Genomic DNA, 22,790 nt, shown 5'->3' with positions numbered 1-22,790 from the left:
TGGGTTAAAAATGAAAGATAGACCTGCTCTAAACAAGCCTCCCAGCTTGTCCTTCCTGATGGTTCAGTGGGTTAACGCTGGTTCCTTGCTAATGGTGTGAATCAGGGTTCGAATCCTGCTTTGTCCCTGCTAATCATGTCATGGTTTTGCTTCCTATGTCTGTCTTTAGCATTATATTCTTGTGTTGATGCTTTGTAAGAATGATAGAACTGCTCTAAACAATCGCCGCAGCCGGTCCTTCCCGATGGTTCAGTTGGTTAAGACTGGTATTTCGCTGTTGGAGGGGTTCAGGGTTCGAATCCTGCTTTCTGTGTTTCTGGCTGGTCTGAATTTCTTGCTTTGAAGCCTGAAACAAACGATAAACCCCCCAAAAAAAGAAGGTGTGTTGTGGGACTTGATGGCTTTGTGATAAAAGCCTTACCTCTGAGCTCAGCGGTTGCTGGTTCGATTCTGGCTTGTCCCCACACTGGGTAAGCTGTGTGGAAAGTAGTGTCTGGTGAGCAATGAGGTAGTTGACTGTAAACAAAGACTGTGAAGACCTGCTTCTTCACAGCCTCAGAAAAAGTGAGGGTGCTAGGTTTTTGGCAGAATTTTTCCCTATATATGCAAAACTAAGTCGATACTTTTTTTAACGTTTTTGCTTCATAACCCCCTGTTTTCAGCTACTCAGACACTGGGGGGGCAGATGCCCGGATATTGCCCCCCTGCATCAGGATACGCCCTCCAAAACCACATCCAACCTTACACGCAGCTATTTCTGACACCTTCCTTAATACAGCCACCGGAAACTTCCACACTCTTAACTTTGAGTCCGGGCCGGGGTTTGAACCGGCAACCTCTCAACACAGAGGTAAAGCTCTTCCAATTGAGCCACAGGATCTCCTGCAAGAACTTGATTTTTAGGATGTCTTTTGGTTCTTTTAAAAAACTTTTTAAACAATTTAAAGGAAAGCTAAGGGGTAGGAATCGAACCGGGTGAGTCAGATAGCAGTGACCACTTTACTGACCATTACACCAACACAGGAGAGGCAATCTAGCCTTTGCTTATTGGACTCTTTGCTTTTCTATAGTTAGGAGACCAGTGTTTTCTCTTAGTTAATGATGTAGAGGGTCAAAACTTTTCTTTCCTGTACATTCTCTCGAAGTCTATGAGAAGTGACTCAGGTACAAGAACCACATCTCCAACACCTGCACCACTGATATACCATGATTTGCCAGCAACCAATTTTAATGATCTTTCATTGTTCTGTTTTGAAAAACTTCTTATAATGTTCAATATGAAACTAGAGGTAAGAATCGAACCAGGGAAGTCTTTCATCATAGATCACTAATGGCATTACTTCAAAACTCAAAACTTTGTTAGACATGTAAATAAGCAGGAAAGACAGAGACAAAGACAAAGAGACACAGACACAGCTTTAGAAAGAGTGAGAAACAAATAGAGAGACAGCAATAGAGAGACATATACAGTGAGACAGAGACATTTACTAAAAGAGACACAGAGACAATTAGATAGAGAAAATAGAGAGACAAAGATAGCGAGATATAGCTACTTCCTGTTCTTAATGATCTCATTTACTAAATGAGCAGTAGTGAGTTAAGGGCCTGCTCAGGTGCCCAAAACTGGCAGCTTGGAGGTGTTAAACATGTATCATATGTACAGCATGTGATATGTATGTAAGCATATGTACAGTGATTAAATATAAAGGCTATATCAGTGCAGAGACGTGTGGACATCATTTAGAGCCTTTGCTATGTTTCCACACGGACAGTTAATGAGGTGATACCGGAGAAAATGCACCTCTTCAAGTCAAGTCAGGAAGCTTTTATATATATAAAATTATAGACATTTTACAGATTTTAATGATGTATTGTTTTTATCTGTACGATCAACAAAGACAGTAATTTAAGTTTGTGTCGCCATTATGAGGGAAAAACCCACAAAACGCCACCCAGAGGGTAAATTGTGAGAATCATGGCGGATTTTGGTGTTTGATTTGAGACTCAGAAATAAAACAAAAGTTTACTGATTAAAAATATTTTTATCTGGAGGTAATTTATTTATTTTATATCTAAGTAAAGAAAGGAAAAAAGTTCGTGCCGTTTAAAATAATTTTAATTTTGACAGCCAAATATATATATATATATATATTAATACAAAACTAATAAAAAATGTTGTTACCTAATGAATGTGTCCAGGCTGAAGATCCACATATAGAACACAAGCAGAGAAAAGATGATGATGATCAGGAATGTGTCTGTTCTCAGTCATGTTTACATCACTGACTTCCTCTGTCTCATCCACATTAACCCCAAACTTCTTACTGCCTTCTGTGGTGAGTGAGAGTCAGGACTTTATACACCAGTGGATTGAAGGCTCAGTAACAGGAAATCGGTTGTTCGGCTGAAATCGGCACGCAGTGAAAATAAAAAAATTATATTTCACCAAATTAAAGGATTAAAAGTAGATTGAAGTAACGAGTCTGTTTTGAAAATGTAAGAAGTAAAAAGTACAGATATTTGTGTAAAAATGTAATGAGTAAAAGTAAAAAGTTGTCTGAAAAATAAATAGTGGAGTAAAATACTGATACCAGAAAAATCTACTTAAGTACAGTAACGAAGTATTTGTACTCCGTTACTTCCCACCTCTGCAATGGGCGTTTATTGCACTTCTCAAATGTATTAATGAGTTTTCTGTTTAAATACCTCATCTAGAGGAATTCAAGAATATTACCTAGTAAGAATGAAACTTTTTTTCCACATTTTAGCTGCACTTCCCAAACAGTCCCTAATGTTTAAATAAATGAGAAACAGCAACCCTGTTTGAGACAATATTTTACCAACTCCTAATCCAACTTGATACAGGAGGCATAGTTGGGTCTCTAATAAAATCATGTAGCAACGTAATGTGTTGTATTAGAATGCCTGAATCTTAAAAGAAGCTTGATGGCATCCAGTTTAGCTGAATCAGACATCTAGATCTACCTCACCGCACACACTATGATAAGACTTATTAACAAACTTCAAACCCAAGCTGTGATAAAGCACATCCATTATGACCTTTCCCGGCCTCCAAGATGTTCTTTCCAGTAGAAGTTCACCTCAAGTCCAGCTGTGTCCGCCACTAGCACCCGACCTTCCTCCTTTCCGTGCCTGTCCAGTACTTGAGTTTGATTCCTCATGTCTCTTGCCCAGTTTCAGTGTCATTCCCCTAGTTTTAGAGCAGTACTCTTTGTTTTAAGTTGGGTTTGAAAGTCTTCTGTTTTCCCTAGTCTCCTGGAGAATTTTCACCTCAATCACCATGACCACCCCACACCCAGAGTTCGGGGGTGTCCCTGGCACCATGTTAGGGTCTCAGGAGCCGCCCCTGGAGGAGGGGGGAATGTCAGAGAACCACCAGTCACACCCCCCTCTAAACGCTCAACACTCTTGCTCAGCCTCTACCTTCTATTAATTACCTGCACCTGTTTCCCCTTAATCCATCCTCTTTTAAAGATCCCTCTCCCCTTCACTTGGGTTCCGGACTACCTACTGCTCCTGCGATCTCCTGAGTTTCCTATGCTCCTTGCTATGCTTCGCTACAGCTAAGTTTATTATTTCCTGCACACCAGTTTCTGATTCTCCTGTGATTGTTCTGTTCAACATCAATAAACTACACCTTGTTTTACTCCCGGTTTACAATGTCTGTCGTATCCGTAAAAATATCGAACTTTTTCTAACACTATGTCATCACTTGCTATGTATTAGACATCTGTATTATTTGTATCATGTCTGTTTATGTGTCTCTGTACATGGGTCTATGTGCATCGATCTGTAAGCATGCATCTCTGTGCATATGTCTGTGTGCATGTATGTCTGTGCATATGTCTGTGTGCATGTACTGTATCTGTGTACATGTGTCTATGCATGTATCTAAGCATATGTCTATGTACATGTATCTGTGTGCATATATCTCTGTGCATATGTCTATATGTATGTGTCTATGTATCTGTATGAATGTATCTCTTTGCATGTTGTCTCTGTGCATATGTATGTTTGCATGTGTCTCTTGGTATTTCCATAAAATGAAAAACATCTGAGCTTTGTCTGACTCATTTCTTTTATTAGAATAGCTCCCCATGTGCACATTTACGTGACATTAATTACACTATACATCTCTGGATTCCTGTGTTGTTATATCACTACAACATTGTTTAATATACCTCCAGAGATATGGAATTAAGGTACAGTTAAACAGCACTGTCTGTACACAGATATTACTGCAGGTAACATTGAAAAGTTTTTTCAATACCAAGGTGTCATTTGCATTTGATGTTTAGCTGTACAATGTTTGGCTAAGGTTAAGGAGAATAGTGTCAAACTAGAAGATGGAGCGGTCAGATAGACAAAATACATGTCTTAAAGCTAGGGCCACACCATTGTGGAAAATAGGCAATGATTGTTGATTTTTGTCTTGAAGTGTGTAGAACGAACATACAAACATTATATTTGTGACTAGTTGCTAAGTTCAAACTTTCTAGGTTTGAATAAAAAAAGAAATATTTGAACCTCTACTAACTTTTATTCACAAAACGAAACCAAAAAACGGAAAAAATGCTGCTTTTTTTCCAGGTTTAGAATTATGACTTGTGAAAGTGTGAACAGAACATGACCACATAGTATAATTTATTTTCCATCCACCAAGTCTTCATCAGAGGGAACGTCGGTGTTAATGGGGAATTGAACGGCTGGTTAGCACAGTGACTTCAGTTGCTTCTCTTTTAGTGTTTCACCACAGTGACCCTGCAGGAAATTAAAAAAAACACACAACAACTAATGAGGTCAGTAATCACTGTACGCTAACTCCTGTTACTTGATCTTCTAATGTGTTACCTGTAAAACTGTTTCATCCGCTGATATTCCAAGCGCTAGGAGCTTAGAGAAGCATTATTGCTACCAACAAGAGAACCTAAAGAATCGCATAAAACAAAAAAAATTATCATTCTCCACTATCGTGTACATTTGTCTAAAATTACTTTACAATTCCCTCATACAGCAATGTCTGATGGATACCTTGTGGTGTGTCATCTAGATGATCTGGCTGGTCGGGTACATCTGAAGGGTTTGCTGTCAAAACACAATATTCACTTCTTTACAACTGTACAGGTTTGAGTTATTTACAACCTTATCCTAATTCTGCTCTCAAATAGATACATAAACAAGTATATGTCTGTATATACTACTACTATAGTACTATATGGACGAATATGCACAATTGAACATAATATGTGGAGATTTGGTCATTAGTAAAGCCATTTCATCCCAAAGGTGTTCAAAAAGGGTTGAGATCAGAGCTCTAAGTATAACTTCATGGAGCTGACAGGTTTGGGTTTCCTACTGTAGTTCAAGTGAAGGGAAATTTTTATGCTGCGGCATCCAAAGACAATATACAGTAGTGTGCCTCCAACTTTGTGTTAACATTTTGACAGTTTGAGGAAGAACCACATATGGCTGGGAAAGTCAGGTTTAGTCTATAATGAATAATGAATGTATGTATGTTTTATATATGTAAGTATATTCTCCATTTGAATGCTTTTTAGTGGTTATCTTACCCTCAGCATTGTTCTGCAGTGTGTCATCATCAATATCTGTATCATGATCTTCATCTAAAAACGATAAAAAATAAAATATGCATGTATGTGGATATGACATATTTCTATATTTCTATTAGATTTATTTATGTACATTGCTATTTGCAGTGGTTAGATGCATTTTATGAACTGCATTTCATTGGCTCTGTATTTGTACTCTGCACCACACACACACACACACACACACACACACACACACACACACACACACACACACACACACACACACACACACATACATTGGTACCCATACCCTTCCATTAAAGAAAGAAACATTAAAATTACTTGACTGACTAAAACTGCCAAAAGTAAAAATAAATAAAAGTTTACTGAAAATGATTTAATGATAATCAGACATTGTTTTGGAATTGTGGTTCAATAGAAGCATAAAAATATATAAAATAAATTAAATACAAGGAAATTGGCCTGGACAAAAATAATGGTTCTACTAAAAAAGATTGAAAATAATTTGACCATAGGGACATGTAAAACTAAAGTGTGTTCTTCAATTCGCATCACATGTATTTAAGGGTTAAAAGTAGTCAGTGTGCTGTTTGGTATCATGGTGTGCACCAGTTATTTCAGTGACCATTGTTGGGTTTTCTTTGTTTAATTAAAGAGTACCAGCAATTTTGTCCATATATATATATATATATATAATTTTGTTCTTTTCACAGCAAAAGATAATTCTATTTTGACTTGTGTGTGTTTTAAAAAAAAGTAATAAAGTCTGATATTGCACTGCTGTAAAATTTACCCAGCACTTCAATATAAATGACATAGAATAACACTTACCAGTTGTGTCTACATCGGTGACATCATCGGTGGTGTCCTCTAAAATTGCATTGAGAACAAAGATTCAACAACTACAGTATACTACATGACAGAAAGCAAAAAAAAGGGTTTGTTGCATATTTCAAAGCTTATTCGTAATTACCATGCGATTTTGACTCGGTTGCATCCCTGGAGTCATCGGGGTCATGTTCATCTTCAAATACCAAAAATAAAATTTTTAAATCAGCTTGTTCAGGCATCATGAAAAACAGTTTGTTGTTCATGTGGGGGAAGCACTAGCTCAGTGGTTTGACATTGTCTTTTGACAAAAAATCATGAGCTCGTATCCTAGCACCTCCACCATAACTGCCACTGGTTGGCCCTTAAACAAGACCCCTACGCGTCAACTGTTCGGTTGTCTAAGAATTACATAATAGTTGAGTTTTAAAAAATGCTTATCTTGTACATTACAGCACAGTGAAATTCTTTCTTTGCATATAAATGTAGAAAGGATTACCTATAACCCAGCCAGCCATGATACAACCCCCGTAGAGTACCAATTGTTAAGAGCCTTGCAGAGTGGCGCCTCAGTGATACTAGCGATTAAACCCCTGCCCTCCAGTATCAGTATCCCAGAGCCTTAACCACTGAACTACCACTTTGCAAGATGATCTGGCTAAGGGTGTCTGCCAAACAATATAAATGTCTCACCACTGGAGTCACCCTGTGAGTCCTCAGCTGTTTCCAGTGATGTTGCATCTGAACAATATATGCGTAAAAAATACATTAAGCACAGTCATTATACCACTGACTTACTTTTCCTGCAAGCAACGATAGCCTGAGCATTTCACTTACCAGGAGTCTCAATGTCCGAACTATTGGCACTGACGTCTGAAACTATAAAGGAGAAGTATTACTGCAATTTTCTGTATTATGTGGACAATATTTGTATCAATCAGAATGGAAAATGTACCTTCTCCATCTGTCTCGGTGCTGTCCTTGTCAGCATGGTCTGTACTGTCTGAGCTGTCTTTGTCAGTGGACTCAATACTGCTCCTCTCTCCGTCCTGGCTGTCTTCTTTGCTTGACGAGTCCAACGAGCCTGGCTGAGATTCACTCTCCGATTCAGCAGACTTGTTCTTAGTCACGTCATCTTTTTTCTCCTCTCCAGTCAGTTCCTTCTCATTGCTTTTGTCATTGCTTTTGTCATCTCTGGAGTCCTTCTCGCTGTCTTTACTATCCTCATCGTCTTTGCTGTCCACATCATCGTCCTTGTCTTTGTCTCCATCACTGTCTCCATCGCTGTCGTTTTTCTTACTGTGTTTATCCTCATCTTTATCTCTATCCTCCTTATCACCGTCTTTATCCTCATCTTTATCACTGTCCTCCCTATCATTGTCTTTGTCTTCATCTTTATCACCGTCCTTTCCATCACTGTCTTTCTCATCATCTTTTTCACGATCCTCCTTATCACTGTCTTTGTCCTCATCTTTGTCATCATCTCTCTCTTTATCGTTCTCTTTGCCACTGTCATTACTGCTGTCTTTGTCAGTCTTCTCAGCGCTGTCTTCGCTCTCGGTCTTGCCTGAAGAACTTGCTGTCTCGCGCTCAGTATCATCATGTTTGCTCAGCTTGTCCTTTTTTTCTGATGAATCTTTCTCATCCGCGTCTTCTGTGTCTTTAGACTCGACAACGTCCACCTCAGCGCTCACAGCTTTGTTGCCAACTTTGTCCTTGTCCTCTCTGTCTGAGATTTTGTCCACATCTTGCTCTGTACTGTCCTTGTTTGTATCAGAGCTGACTTCTGACTTGTGCTTTTCAGCTTCTGAAAATGTAGAAATACATACATGATGTCAAGTGAAGATAAATCGATTTTCCCCTGAGGTTCTGAGGTAAAATTGCAACAAAACATTATCATTTTAAACAAACCTGTCATTTAAATAATGTATAATGTCTAGACACCAGAAACACAATATCCTGTTAAAAAGCACAATATTATTCACTGGTCAGAGTAATGTGTGACTTAAAAAGTTTTTTTTTATTTTTTATTATCAGGACTAATAATTAATAATTCAACACAGCCTATAAACCCAGTAAAGCATTGCTCTGCCAATCTCTAAACAGTTCAATTAATAAAATTGGATTCAGTAACGTACTCTATTCCTCTATTCAGATCAGTTCAGGGGGGGCGCGTTACACAAACATTAGCAGCTTCTCTGTGTCTTGTGTTTATTAATGCTAATATCCCCCTCCCACACACTCACACTCATACACACACACACACAAACACACACACACACAAACACACACACACTCAATGTTGAATTTATTGTTTAGATATAGAATTCAGGTGAAGTATGAATATCGTTGTTTCAAGCATTAATGAGTTATTGAAGTTTTTGAGTTTGAAAGTTTAGCTCGTACATCACGCTAGTCATGCTAAGGATGGAGACCATGCGGTCTTGGAAAAAGCATGGTAATGCTAATAAGTAAATGTATATGTTTTTCCCAATTAATATACTTATTTTTGGTCAAGTTACAGTCACAGTTCTGTGTTTAAAAAAAGTATGTATTGTTCAGGCAAATGTGCTATGAGTTATAGAAATCAACACAAGGAGAACTAAGTGTTGTGATATGAATCTGTAAATTTTTTGTATTTATTTGAGTTTTTACTTTTTACTCACTAAAGACATATGAATGGATCTTGGTGCAGCTTGTTAAAATAATCACTTTTCAATGTCAAATTCGACTGAATTCTCATTCAATTCATTCAGATTTGTTGGATTGTTCAACTGTTGACTGTTAAAAAAATTCTAATTTTAGTAGCACAGACGCTACTAAAGCTACTAAATCTTGATGAATGATAAATTATGGATTATTAAGGTATGAATTGATCATTCAAACCTTCACCACATGTTACATTAAAGGTGCTTTATACTTGTGACATGTACATAACGGCAGAATTAAATTCTTTCTTTACATATTTAATTGATGTTAGAGCGCAGGTTCACCCATGACACAGCGCCCCTGGAGTATAGAGAATTGAGAGCCCAAGGGTGGCCGCTTGGCAATACTGGGGCATTAATCCAGAAATATTCTATTAATTGTAACCCACTGAGCTACCATTTCCACACAATTCTATACATTATATAAATGAGAATACCTTGAGAATCCTTGTCTGGCTCATCCAGTAACTCAGTCTCCTTACTGGAAGAGGTCGTATCTGAAACAGTACACAGGTGTGTCACAACTTTATAATGAATGTATGTTAAATGATCACACTTTCCCTTGATTCCTTCACATGGTACAGTAATGATCATTACATGAGTTTATTATGTTTTTCCAGCTGAATCATGAAGGTGTTTGCATGAAAGAGTACACACTTACTGTTCAGTATAATGATCTATGTTATCAATTCAAAATGCAGTTTTGAAAAATATAAGGTCTTCTATGCTGCATTTTTTAATCTACTCAGATTAAAAAATGTAACTACTCAGGTTTCACATGGTGCTTAAAGTAAGAATCCTTTATTAAACGGATTCTTACTTTAAGCACCATGTGAAACCTGAGTAGTACGGCTAAATAGAGGTTGTTACTTCTTGTCATTTCATCATAAACCTAGAGAATGGTTTTGAAGAAACTCTTTGACTCTGTGATAATGTCTTACCTTGAGAGTCCTTTTCAGTGGATGATATGAGGGTTGAGTCAATGTCTGAAATATTAAAAAATTTACAAATTCAATTTCCCATTCTATTTAATTGTTTTGTTTGATTTATTTAGCTGTTTATTCTTACCAGCAGAATCTGTTTGTGTATCTGTGTCATCTGTAGAAGTAATCAAGCAATCAATCAACCAACCATTTAATCACTCAATCAATCTATCACTCAATAATCCAAACAACTAATCAAACAAATAATAATTTAATCAATAACTCACACAATAACTCAGTCAATCAAACAATTAGTCAATCAATTACTCAATCAAACAAACAATAATTCACAAATTTTATCAATTAGTCAATCAATCACTAAATCAATGAATCAAACAATAAATCAATCAATCAATCCCTTAATCAGTCACTCAAAGAATCAATCAATCATTCATTCACTCATTCATTCTATCAAGCTAACAATCACTCAATAAAGTTTTGAAAAAAAGATGTGATCTGTCTCTCTCTCTCTCTCTCTCTCTCTCTCTCTCTCTCTGTTACCTAGTTTCTTTTCTGCTGATGCTCGTTCGGCCGTGTCCTCTGTGGTTGGAGAAAATAAAATGAATTCCATCAAAAAATTCCTCCTTCCTGTTTAGTTTTTTATTTTCAGTGTGACAGAATGTTAGAACTTTGCACTCACCTGAAGGATCTTTATTACTCTCATCAGCTGAGTCTATTAATCAGAACAACCCAACACATAATCAATAACTATTTTGAAACGAATATTTTTATATGTTATATAAACAGAATACTGGACTTACCTGGTTTGTCCAAGTCTTTCTTGTCAACTGCAGATTCAGAGGAATCTAAAGCGAAAATAAAGTTTTATTTATCACATATTTTTAGGCGTAATTCCACTGTATAAAATAGTTTTGTGTTGAAATAAGTGCTGAAATATATACTGTATAAAATGGTACTAATTCTGAAGGAGTGGACTCCTGTGCAGTAAACTGATGCTTAATTCTGTGAGCTTGGAAACAGAGTTTTTCCAAATTCTATTTTCTTTCTTACCCACTGAATCTGCACCTCTGGTGGTTTCATCCTGGTCTGAAAAAAAAAATCATTGTATTTTATAAAGCAGCTTTCACTGAGTATAATAGTAGTTTGTGCTAGACAGCATGTTTTAGACACAAAACCATGAAAAGGTTGAACGTTACAACATCTTCCAAAAATTGAAAAACCAGTAAGTCAGTGGTTAAGGCTCTGGGTTGCTGATTGAAAGGTTGAGGGGTTCTAGCCCCAAGTAACGCCAAGCTACCACTCTTGGGCCCTTGATCAAGGCCTAACACTTTGTCCTCCAGTAGTGCTGTATCATGGCTGACCCCAGGTTCTCAACATTGCTGGGATATGCAAAGAATACATTTCACTGTGCTGTAATGTACTCATGACAAATGTGTCTATCTCTATGTGTTTTTAGTGTCCAGGGATGAGTGGTTTCACCACGTGGTGTGTTTTTTAAGCAGCAGAACCCAGCTGGTGTAAGTCAGGACAGTATGGTAAAAACGTGCACTGCAATGCAACAGCTTGCTGAACTGGTGTATGTTAAAGTATATGATTATACGGTTTGTTGGGCTTTATGGCTTCATATAATCTTTTTTATGTTTTCATTTACTGTTATTGCCACAAACCAATTGAAGCGATGCAGAATAGCAGGTAATAAGAAAATGGATAGACATCAACTGCTCAGTGTCAGAGCCTAACATGACTCTAAATTCTATTTAAACAGTTATTGATCCTTTGTTAGATTAACATTTCCAGCATTTAGCAGACATCCGTACCCTGAGCAGTTGATAGTTAAGGACTTGCCTGGCAGCTTAGTGGGGGTGGGATTTGAACCTTCTGATCAGACATTTTAACCACTGAGCTACCCTTTCCTCCCCTGAGTATAGGTTATATAATGTATAATGAATAAGTTATATAATGAATGCAAACAATGTGTTTATCTGTTTTTGTTTTGAGTTATTATACAGCTATATATTAAACTTAATAATTGTTTAAATCTAGTCTAAAAATAAGTGCACTCTTTTTTGCAAGTTCACTTTTTTGTATGTTAACAATGAAACGATGGTGTTACTGATACTGTCTTAAAATGGTTATTTTCTTAATTATTTTAACCCAATTTTCTCTCCCTGTGCTTCTGAGATCTTACCTGGCTTTTCAGTTGTATCCACTGTGTCACTGGCTGTGCCTGAAAATAAAACAAAAATAACAGCTACAGCCATTGGGTTGTTTTGTTTTGCTGTTTTCATTATCCTGCTGTGCTGTCTGTATCCTTTCTTTAAATTGGGAACTTTGTCCTAAGTTACTTATTCATTTATTATTGTTTTTTTTTCTCTAGTTATATGCGATCAAACACACCTTCTGTTTTCTCCGCCGAGTCTTTTCCATCTGTAGTTCCTGCAAAAGAAAAAAAAAAAGCTTAATCAAAATGATTAGAAATATCAACAATTCAATTCCATTGGGAATGTGAAATATCAGATTAATCAGAAATACCATCTAGTCAATCCCATTTTGTATGTAAAATATCAGATTAATTAGAAATATCACCAATTCAATGCAATTTTTGAATGTGAAATATCAGATTATCAAAAATATCACCAAATCAGGTTTTTTTTAAATTAACAGATTAATCAGAAATATCATCAATTTAATTTTATTTTTCAATATGAGATGTGAAAATTCATTAGAATCAACACCAACTACATCCCATTTTCTATTTAAAATATAAGATTAATCGAAAAGATCACAAATTTTTATTCAATTTTGAATGTGAATTTTGAGATATCAGAATTATTGCCAATTCAATTTGATTTTGTATGTAAAATATCGTATAAAACAGAAATATCGGCAATCTAGCCTGATTTTATATGCGATATGTCAGATTATTACGAATTATTACCAATTCAATGCCATTTTGAATGTGATATATAAGATGATTCAGAATTATCACCAATTCAATCCAAATTTGAAAGCGAAATATCAGATTAATCAGAAATATTATGCAATCCTAAACATGAAATATCTGATTTCTTTTGTGGCCCAACACTGGTACAGTATTACTTTGGTGCCATTCAGGCACCAGTGCTGAAAACTCAACTGTAAATCTCGAGTGCTTTTATTTAACTTGGACATGAGTCACTAACCTGAGTCTCCATTTTCAGGCCTAATCGTTGGCTGAACTACATCGTTGACACATAAGAAAGAGAAACAATGGTTTAATTGTTAATGCTTTAAGGTGTGACTGAATACTTTATGTTAATTACATTAAGGATCTTTAGCGTGTGCTTTTTTAGTCCATCAGCATCACAAAGTGATGGTACTGAGTGATTTTATTGTTGACTTGTTTTGACATTATCTTAAAATGTAAATTTGCATTGATTTTCCTTTGAGCTTGTACTGAATTTTAGCACTTACCAATCAGAAAGTCTAGCAGTGCCTGTGCTTTCTCTAAAAAGAGAAATCATGTAATGGCGTATGATTAATTGCATTTTACATGGAATTGCATACGTTCAGGATAAAGTCAAGATTTATTGAACTTTGTAGCAAGAGCGCTGACATTAATCACGTTTCTTTTATATAAATTGGTTTATTGTATATACATATTAACTGCAGTATTAATAAAACTGAAAAACAGAATATAAAATGTCCATCCTTACCATCATTGTCTGTGCCATCTAGAGGAGAAAAAACACAGGGAAATAAATATACGTGAAGGATCTTAGTTTCATTATCTATAAGGAACAGGCTCCTATAGACAACTAGTTTACTCAAAAGGCTTAAGCGAACAAAACGTCTTTGTGTGCTCTGGATGAACATGAGGGCTCTGATTACATTCTCTTTGGGGGACGAAGTAAGTCCCCCCTGAAAGAGAGGAATTGTTGCACCTTTCAAATGCTACAGCACTACATTGTGAGTGGCTTCACTGAAACGATAGTCATGTAATAATGCACCGATGAAGGATGAGCCCGCATCACTAAACCACTTCATTACTTCATTAGCCCAGACTTGGGATAGGTGTTTTTAGATAAATTCATGCTCATTATTGCATTTCCTTACCATTTATTGGTGCAGAAAGAGTGACAGCCATAAAAACGAGGTTCAGGAGAACAACCAATGTCCTGAAAAGAGGGGGGAAAAACGTATGCTGCGATAAATTTTCAATGAAATGAAATGCTGAGGTAAAAAAATGTCAGAAACTGTTCTGTTGATATCTTGTCTAGCATTTATTATTATAATTTCTGTGGACTGCTTTTTTCAAATATTTATTTTGACCCATTTGTCTCATTTTTACTTCATATTTATCCCATAAATGAATCAAATTGGTTGAATTTTAGTTAAAATTGGTTACAATTTATTTCCAAGAGCTGCTTTATATAGTGTGGTTTAAAAGAGTGGCCTCAGTCCCATTTCAACAGTACAACAGCTACTGATTTATTATTAACAATTAAAAAAAATATTATTCAATAATAATTTGCATCCTATAAGATTAAAAGACAATAAGCAATCAATAATTAAAAAAAAATCAGTATGACTCCATGTTTAAACTAAAATTGGATTACCTTTAGGAAATAAAAACTAAAAAGACAACTCAGCATGCTGCATTTAGTCAATTCAAAAGCAATATTGATTGCAAGTGCAGTACTTACCGTGCCTGCATTGTGCCCGAATAATAGAGCAGTGTGAAAGAGAAGGAGGGTGAGACAGTCTCGACAGTTCTCTGTGCTCTCCTGTAAATCTGAATCGTGGATGGAAAATGCCGTGGAGCTTTTATACCCCTAGCCCACCCTAAACTCAAGGGGGCAGAGCCTGTGAGACAGAGGTGTCACACGGGAACGACTTGGGCTGAATTCATTAAAACAGGGTTAAGAGCCAGTGCTGTACTCCTGTTGTTTGTGTTACCAAACAGATCTTTTAACTGGACTTTTCTGGTAGGTTTCTGTTATTGTCATACCCATATCCAGCCCCCATATCCAATTATCCCACTGCAAGTATACATCACTGCTTGGATCTCTGATTACTGTTTATGACATCACATTTACATTTATAGGATTTTCCAGACACCCTTATCCAGAGCGGTTTACAATTATATCATTGATACAGCTTGAGGGTTAAGAGCCTTGCTTAAGGGCCCCACTGTGGCAAACACTGTGGTGGCGCTGGAATTTGAACTCATGACCATGTGATCAGAAGTCCAACACTTTAACAACTGAGCTCCCACCTCCCCTATGACATGTTGTTGTTGTTGTTGTTGTAAATGTTGTTTTTTCTTAGTTCCTGTAATCTTAATGTTCTAAGAAACTGCACAAAGAACTTCGGGCAGCAAGTGTTCCTGCTGTTCAGTGTGAGATTAAGTGCTGGGCTTTTTGGCGGGGTTTCAGAATTTCCCAAGCTGGGCTGGGGTCCATCAAGCCATCCTGAAATCTGAATCTGTAAGCTGATCTGCTTTTGTGACTTTTGTGATCATCTGAAAAGGGGGACAGTTCTAGAATCTGTCTTCTGTAACTTCAGGCATTGGGTGTAATTGGTTTCTAATCTGTACCAGAGTGGGAATTTCAGCATCAGAATCACTTTATTAAGCAGAAATGAAATGAAATAGAATGAACAATTAATAGATTCATGGTATTCTTAGTCTTTATTCTAAAGAACCATTATTAGAATGAATTTATTGATGGACAAGTCTACAGGCAATCCAATAAACAGTACATAAATGGTCAGTCTGGTGAAGTGAATCTGGTGAAGAGGTGTGAAGATGCCATTCTTACAAACAATTTGCATTTCAGTTACATAACAGCCACATTCTCTTAGTGGGTTATGTAAAATATATGCATACATGCATATTCATATGCTTTTATGCCACTTCAATGTCAAAAATGTTAAAGTTGACAACATAATGATAAAACTCACAACAGATTTAAAAACCATGCATAGTTATGAGTGGTGTGAAAGTCTAATGTCAGTTTCCACTGTAAGAACTTTCAAAGTATCTTGACCTAGTGGATGTTTATCGCAACGTGATGAGTTTTAATTTTATATACTTTTCAACTGAATTGAATTAACTTTTTTTTGTAGAGCACTTTTAACAATGGACATTGACTCAAAGTGGTTATAAAGCTGTATAAAACGATAAAGGAGGTGATAAAGTGGTTACGGCATTGGATTTTGGATTAGAAAGTCACAGGTTCGAAACCCACCACCACCAAGCTTCCACTGCTTGGCCCTTGAGTAAACAAAAGGAACCAGACTCAAAAGGAACCCCATCACCCAAAGTCCATTCATTATAATTTCATCATTGTTAAGGTGTTTAGTGATTAAATGTAAAACTGTTCATGCACCTTGTGCTCCTTTAATGTTGATATTAGTTCCAGTCCAAATTCATACGCAAAGTTTTTGATTTGCTAAATAAATTCATAGATCTTTTGGCTATTCACGTGGAACCATCCCCAGCTGCACAGAATAGTCTTCAATTGAGAGAAGTCCATCCAGATGTAGAGCAAAGAGATAAAAGACAGTAACACTGATCACTGGTACCTGGGGAGGATTTAGTGTTACAGGTTAAAGTTATCTTCAGTTATTTTAGATGACGTCTTTCCTTTATGTTGTTTTGATCATTTTAAGATTGGATTTAGCATACAAATAGTGATTAGATAAGTAACATCAATAGGGCAAGATCACATGCTGTTTTTCATCACTATCATATTTATCTTAAGGTCTGATACAAGGTTTGTTATGTTGAAAAAGTAGTTGAAAGTCATGTAGGCTTGAGGGCAAGATGACAAGATTTTTACTGATGACACGCAAAGTGTATCTGTGTTTAGAACCAAATTTCTTATTTGGGAATTTGCATCCTACTGAAACAAAGGGAATTACAATTACTGAATATGGTTCCTGAATTCTAAATGTAAAAAAAATGATTGTAGAGCATTCAGGGAGAAATGTAGAGTTTTTTCATTTGAGTTTTAAAATCTTGTTGCTAGGAGGAGAAGACATTTTGTGTTTTGTTGTCTTGTCCCTCTGTGATTCTCTCCAAGATATATTTAAAACACAAGGTGAAAATGCTTGAAGGATCTATATGGAAACCTTTGGATTTTGGAGGTTATCAGTGCAGAGATGTTGCTTACACATTCATGTTCAAGATTCAAGATTTTGTCACAAACATAGTTATATACAGAATACAACTTGCAGTGAAATGTAAACCTGATCGGCTGCTCAGAAAATTGTGCATAGATAAAAGGGACAAAACATTTTAAATAAGAGGAAATATCAAGTCAAGTCAATAAGCTTTTATCGTCATTTCAACCATATATAGATGACGCAGTACACAGTGAATTAAGACAATGTTTCTCCAGAACCTTGGTGCTACTTCACAAAACATAGTGCTACAAAAAAAACCCCACAGACCTAAAGACTATAGAAAAGACTAAAAAAGAATTAGAGAGAAATATATAAAAAAATCTATCTGATCATAATAAATTGGTAGGTAAAAATAATGCACATATATTTAGATGTGGAAAAGTGAAGAGCAAATCAAAATAGTCAAAATAACTGAGAAAATGTGTATGCTTGTGTGTATGCTAATATACTAAATCTATACTAATATATTTAATAAAAATGTGAAGGTTAATGAAGGTGTGTTAAAATGAAAAACTTTTGTTTGAATCTGCTTAAGTACAGGGCTAGTAATTTGCCTCATGCTAAGACCAATACAGCGTTCCCAGGATGGTGGAAGGAATTCTAGCGGCTTTGGTTAATCTCTTTTTTGCTACACGAGTAATCAAAGTAGAAAAATATTTCGGTCCGTTTAAACAACTAATAACATGACGCACGAACGCAGCAGGTGAAAGTGGAAAACTGGCGGTGATCCAGTTTGTTCATGCCCTTAAAGCATAAAGTCAGAGCCGATAGCCAATCTCTCTCACAGTCTCACAACACATATGAGAAATATGAGAAGCTAAATGAGAGTCTTACAACCTTTACTATGTTAGCAACTTTTGTTGTGTTCGGGAATTACCAGGGGATTATATCTGAAATCTGGGAGCTGTAATACTGTAGGTGTGTAAAGTGTCACAACAATAAGGCCATACATTTGTTTACTTATAGTGGGAAGTAGCACAGATAAAGGTTTTCTGTTTTAAATACCAGCCCAAAATAATGGCTGGATAATTCCAGAACTCCTCAAGATCTTCTGACCAGTGATCCAAGACAAATACAAGATTAACATATCTGGGCAAAACTGCATCTTAAAAGAAGAAAGTAAATCTATTTAGACATTTTTAAATAGTTTTATTGGTGCTTTTTTCATACCATCATAAACAAAAGGCCACGTTGCTCCAGAATACACATTTAGGGAAGGAATACAGGATCAGCCTACACAGCAAGGCTCCATAGCTCAGTGGTTAGAGCACTGGTCTTGTAAACCAGGGGTCGTGAGTTCAATCCTCACTGGGGCCTTCAGACATATTTTGGAAGATCATGGGTTTCTGCCCCTCCACTGCACTCCTTCTTATTCACACACATGTACACCGTCTTACTCCTACTGACTTTTATTTCTCTTCTCTCCAGCACGTACCTCCACCTCTTCAGGCTCTTCTTCACCTGCTCCATACTCTCACTACAAATCACAATATCATCCACAAACATCATAGTCCATAGAGACTCCTGTCTGACCTTGTCCGTCAACCTGTCCATCACCACTGCAAACAAGAAAGGGCTCAGAGCTGATCCTTGATGCAAACCAACCTCCACCTTGAACCAGTCTGTCAGTTCTACTGCACACTTCACTGCTGTCACACTGCCCTCATACATGTCCTGCACCACCCTCCCATACTTCTCTGTCACACCAGACTTCCTCATACAATACCTATATTGTAATATTGTGGTTAACAAAAATAATTTGTGTGGAATAATTCTCTCTACCACCAGATAATCCAATTGATTGTTTTGACATTGATCCCACCATGGTTAAAATCAGTGGCAGACGAAGTACACAAATCATGTATTTGAGTTAAAGTAAAGACATACTAGGTAAAAGTGCTCCCTTTATACTTTCACTTAAGTGAAAGTACAAAAATGTACTTATTAAGTATCCAAATTACTACGATTTATTAGGGCTATAATGTTTCTATTGTCATTTTTGTTACAAGACTCTTTGCTTAACCAACTCAGTTTATGTGAAAAGATTTTAATGTTACTCTTAGCACACACATCTATTAACAGAATAATGTTAATTAGTCAAACACTGATTGATATTTTTTACAATTCTCATCAGCACAAATACTATTTTTTAACTACCTAAAAAAAGTGGGACACAGGTGTTGTGGCGAGTACGAGTCAAAAGTTTAATCATTTATTCCACTCCAAATATGTTGCTTGCTGTTGAACTGACACTGAACTGTATGTTGGTGCTAAGTAGATACAACCAAGCAGCAATCAAAACAAGTTCAAAACTGAGCCCTTTACCCTGATTGGTATTAAAATAGTTAAGTTTTAATAAATAAAAAGGTACGACTGATTTTGCAAAATGTAGTGGAGTAAAAAGTAAGATATTTCAATTTGAAATGTAATGAAGTTAAAGTAAAAGTAAAACCTTCAACACAACACATACTAATCTACTATGTGAGGTAAGCTCTACACCCATTTAAAGCCCCTGAACTAGACAATAGTCCTGGCAGAATGCTTAAAGGAGGTGCAGTTGAGCTGCTAATAGTTCTTATTAACATATCAACATCTTCAGACATTGCTTTTTGTTCTATTGTTCTGGTAAAATAGCAAGTTCCACTAAATATGACAACTTAAATAACATGCAAACGAAATTACCTAAACGCAAAACTTCTAATAAATTTTACATTTACACTTTCTTACATTCTATTTTATTCATTCATATTATACTACTGCCCCCACCCACTCACTGTCTGGAACACTTTTTTTTCTTTAAATTTACATATACGTCATTGGCAGATGCTTTTATCCAGAACAACTTACAATAATCACACTTAAACAGTTCAGCAATCAAGGGTTAAGGGCCTTACTCAAGGACCCAGCAGTGGCAGCTTGGTGGTGGTGGATTTGAACCCATGGCCTATCTGAAGTCCTCTCCACTGAGCTACTTGATAGCTACAGTAGATAGATAGATAGATAGATAGATAGATAGATAGATAGATAGATAGATAGATAGATAGATAGATAGATAGATAGATAGATAGATAGATAGATAGATAGATAGATAGATAGAACTTTATTGTCATTGCATTGTACAGGTACGCAGCAACGAAATGCAGTTTGGCATCTACCAGAAGTGCAAAAAGTAGCAATTGTGCAAATAGTGCAGATAAATATGTAGCATATTTACAGCATGTGATATATATGTAAGCATATGTACAGTGAATAAATATAAAGGGTTAGTACTGGGTACTTAGCCACTGTAAATAATGAATTCCATTTACCTGTATTACTCTTATTTAGTATTTTTTTGTTTAATTCACCTTAAAAAATAAACAAACAAACAAAAAACACTGTTGGTATGAAAATTTTTTATTTGTAATTTTACTTTTAGCATGGCAATGCCCCTGTGCACAAAGTAAACTCCTTAAAGATATGCTTTACATGGTTTGGAGAGGAAGATCTTGAGTGGCCTGCTATCGAGCCTTTGGGATGAATTGGAACTCTGACTGCACCCCAGGTCTCTTCACCTACATCAGTACCTGCCTTTACTAGTACTCTTGTGGCTGAATGAGCACAAATCTCTACAAGGACACTCCAAAATCTAGTGGAACATCTTACCAGAAGTATAGAGGGAATTATATATAAGAGAGAATTTTGATTAGACCAGGTGTCAACAAACTTATAGCAATATAGTGTATGTTTTGTTTGAAGTATTGAACTTAAAGACATTTCACATTCATTACTGAGTAATAAAATGAATAAATAACATAAAGAAAAGGGGGAAAAAACACGCCCTGGAAACTACTGCACTGATTGAGTGATTTGGTGGAGAACAAACGCACTAAACTCAACGTGTGTTCAATGTGTGCAAGTGAATTCTGAATCTGCATTTGCGATTTTAAATGATATAAATGACATTATAACAGAAGATTTTGTTTTGCTGCTTAACTCAGTGCAGAAGTCACAATTGACTCGAGCCTAATGTGAGTTTTTTTTATTTTTGTTATTACACTTTAATTTGTAAAGGTGTTCCTTCAATTAAAAACAACTAGTTTGAGATTTATGTCTACTTGTCCTTTTTAAACTACAATAGAATCCCCCCTTCTCGCCGCCCCGCACTGTTATATAAAATAAATGAGTGAATTTTACTCTAAACAATTTTAAAATAAGCTACCTTTTACTTTAACTTAAGGTACCATATTTTTCAGACTATAAGCAGCTACTTTTTTCCCACGTTTTGAGCCCCGCGGCTTAAACAACGAAACGGCTTATTTATGAATTTTTCCTGGGTTTTTCCCTGTTTCACAAACTTTAAGCCAAAAAACTGAGCCCCATAACATTAGACCAATGAAATTTCTGAACAGAAACAAAAAACGCACCTCACCTGTGTTCTGAGCTGCACGGCATTGGGAGAAAATAAGTTTTTTTTAAACGCACGACGATGCCAAAAGATAAACTCCCGAAAGAAATAGTTGTGAAAGGAAGGAGGAAGACAGTGAACAATGACTTTCTTGGTAGGCTACTGTTTAGATACAAGCCGTTGTAACGCGTTGAGTCTGGGTGAAGGGAGAGCTCGCTAACTCCAGTTGCAAAAGAAATCATATAAGCACAGACAGGTTTCCAAAACTCGTGCTTTTTTATTTTTCTTGGCAACAGCGTTACGGGTTAGTCAAAGAAACTTAGAAATGAGCATCAGAAAATAATAAGGACATATTCCTCGGTCTCCACACATGCAGTAATAGCGGAAAAATGCGGCGCCAGGCTATTCCCAAAATACTGCTATGCTCCTGAAGGAAGCGCAACATATTTTACCCGTTACGCGTGTAACAGACACTGTCTTTCGTTAAAGCCTGTGTAAAGTTCATTAGTTTCAATATAGACAGGTGCGGCTTATTTATGTTTAAAATAAAAATCTTTTTCAAATTCAGTGGGTGCGGCTTATATGTGGGTGTGCTTTATAGTCCGGAAATTACGGTAGATTTTTAGAACAGTATCATTACTTGTATTTATGTAAAATTTTATTGAAGTAACAGTACTTTTACTTGAGTAGAATATTTTATTACTCGTCCCACCTCTGCTGCTTTATTTAAGGCAACAGGTCTCTGGATTGGTGGGCATAACATTCACTGTTTAATGATGTGGTGTTGTGGAGTTTTATGTACACTGTGTATGTCGGTACAAAGTGACAAAATCCTGTGGTCAGTTTCAAAGGTGGAGAGTTCAGTCCTTATAGTGAAAAACAGTACACACGTATAGGATTTGATGGAGCTACCACCACACAGTTAGGAAAATTTCCTGAAATAGTAGGCTTTTACTTGTTCCATATTTGGGCCACACCTGGGTGATCATAAGCCCCTTTCGAATCAGTTTGAATAAAGGTGTCAGAAAACCCTAAGATAGTAGGATACACGATACAAGATAATAGAATGCAAACCAAGGAAAACATTAGAACTGTTTCAGAGTGTGTGTTTGTGTGTGTGTGGGTGTGGGTGGGTGTGTGTATCCATACACTCATTTTC

The 22,790-nt window shown here is 36.4% G+C and overlaps 1 protein-coding gene across 4 annotated transcripts; it reads right to left on the bottom strand.

Annotated features, from left to right (window-relative positions):
- Window positions 1-4,081: 4,081 nt before the first annotated feature.
- Window positions 4,082-14,854, bottom strand: stm (starmaker). 4 transcript variants are annotated; one of them, XM_083523664.1, is made up of 23 exons: window positions 14,760-14,848; window positions 14,170-14,231; window positions 13,770-13,787; window positions 13,528-13,560; window positions 13,257-13,292; window positions 12,472-12,510; window positions 12,263-12,301; window positions 11,125-11,160; window positions 10,875-10,919; window positions 10,754-10,786; window positions 10,615-10,653; window positions 10,199-10,228; window positions 10,072-10,116; window positions 9,568-9,627; window positions 7,378-8,229; window positions 7,260-7,301; window positions 7,116-7,163; window positions 6,568-6,618; window positions 6,426-6,464; window positions 5,592-5,645; window positions 5,053-5,106; window positions 4,873-4,948; window positions 4,082-4,782 (listed from the first exon to the last, which is right to left on the bottom strand). In XM_083523664.1, exons 1-22 carry the CDS (start codon window positions 14,768-14,770, stop codon window positions 4,908-4,910), a joined length of 1,707 nt encoding a protein of 568 aa, XP_083379790.1. In that variant the 5' UTR covers window positions 14,771-14,848; the 3' UTR covers window positions 4,082-4,782; window positions 4,873-4,907. The 4 variants fall into 4 exon arrangements, with proteins under 4 accessions (XP_083379790.1, XP_083379792.1, XP_083379791.1 ...); XM_083523666.1 differs by lacking the exon at window positions 13,770-13,787 and having other exon boundaries at window positions 14,150-14,231; window positions 14,760-14,854; XM_083523665.1 differs by lacking the exon at window positions 10,199-10,228.
- Window positions 14,855-22,790: the final 7,936 nt, after the last annotated feature.

The sequence above is a fragment of the Silurus aristotelis genome (assembly GCF_946808225.1).
Source record: "Silurus aristotelis genome assembly, chromosome: 21".
NCBI lineage: Eukaryota > Metazoa > Chordata > Actinopteri > Siluriformes > Siluridae > Silurus > Silurus aristotelis.
Note: the sequence above shows the minus strand (reverse complement) of the source record. Positions and strands in the feature narration are given on the sequence as shown.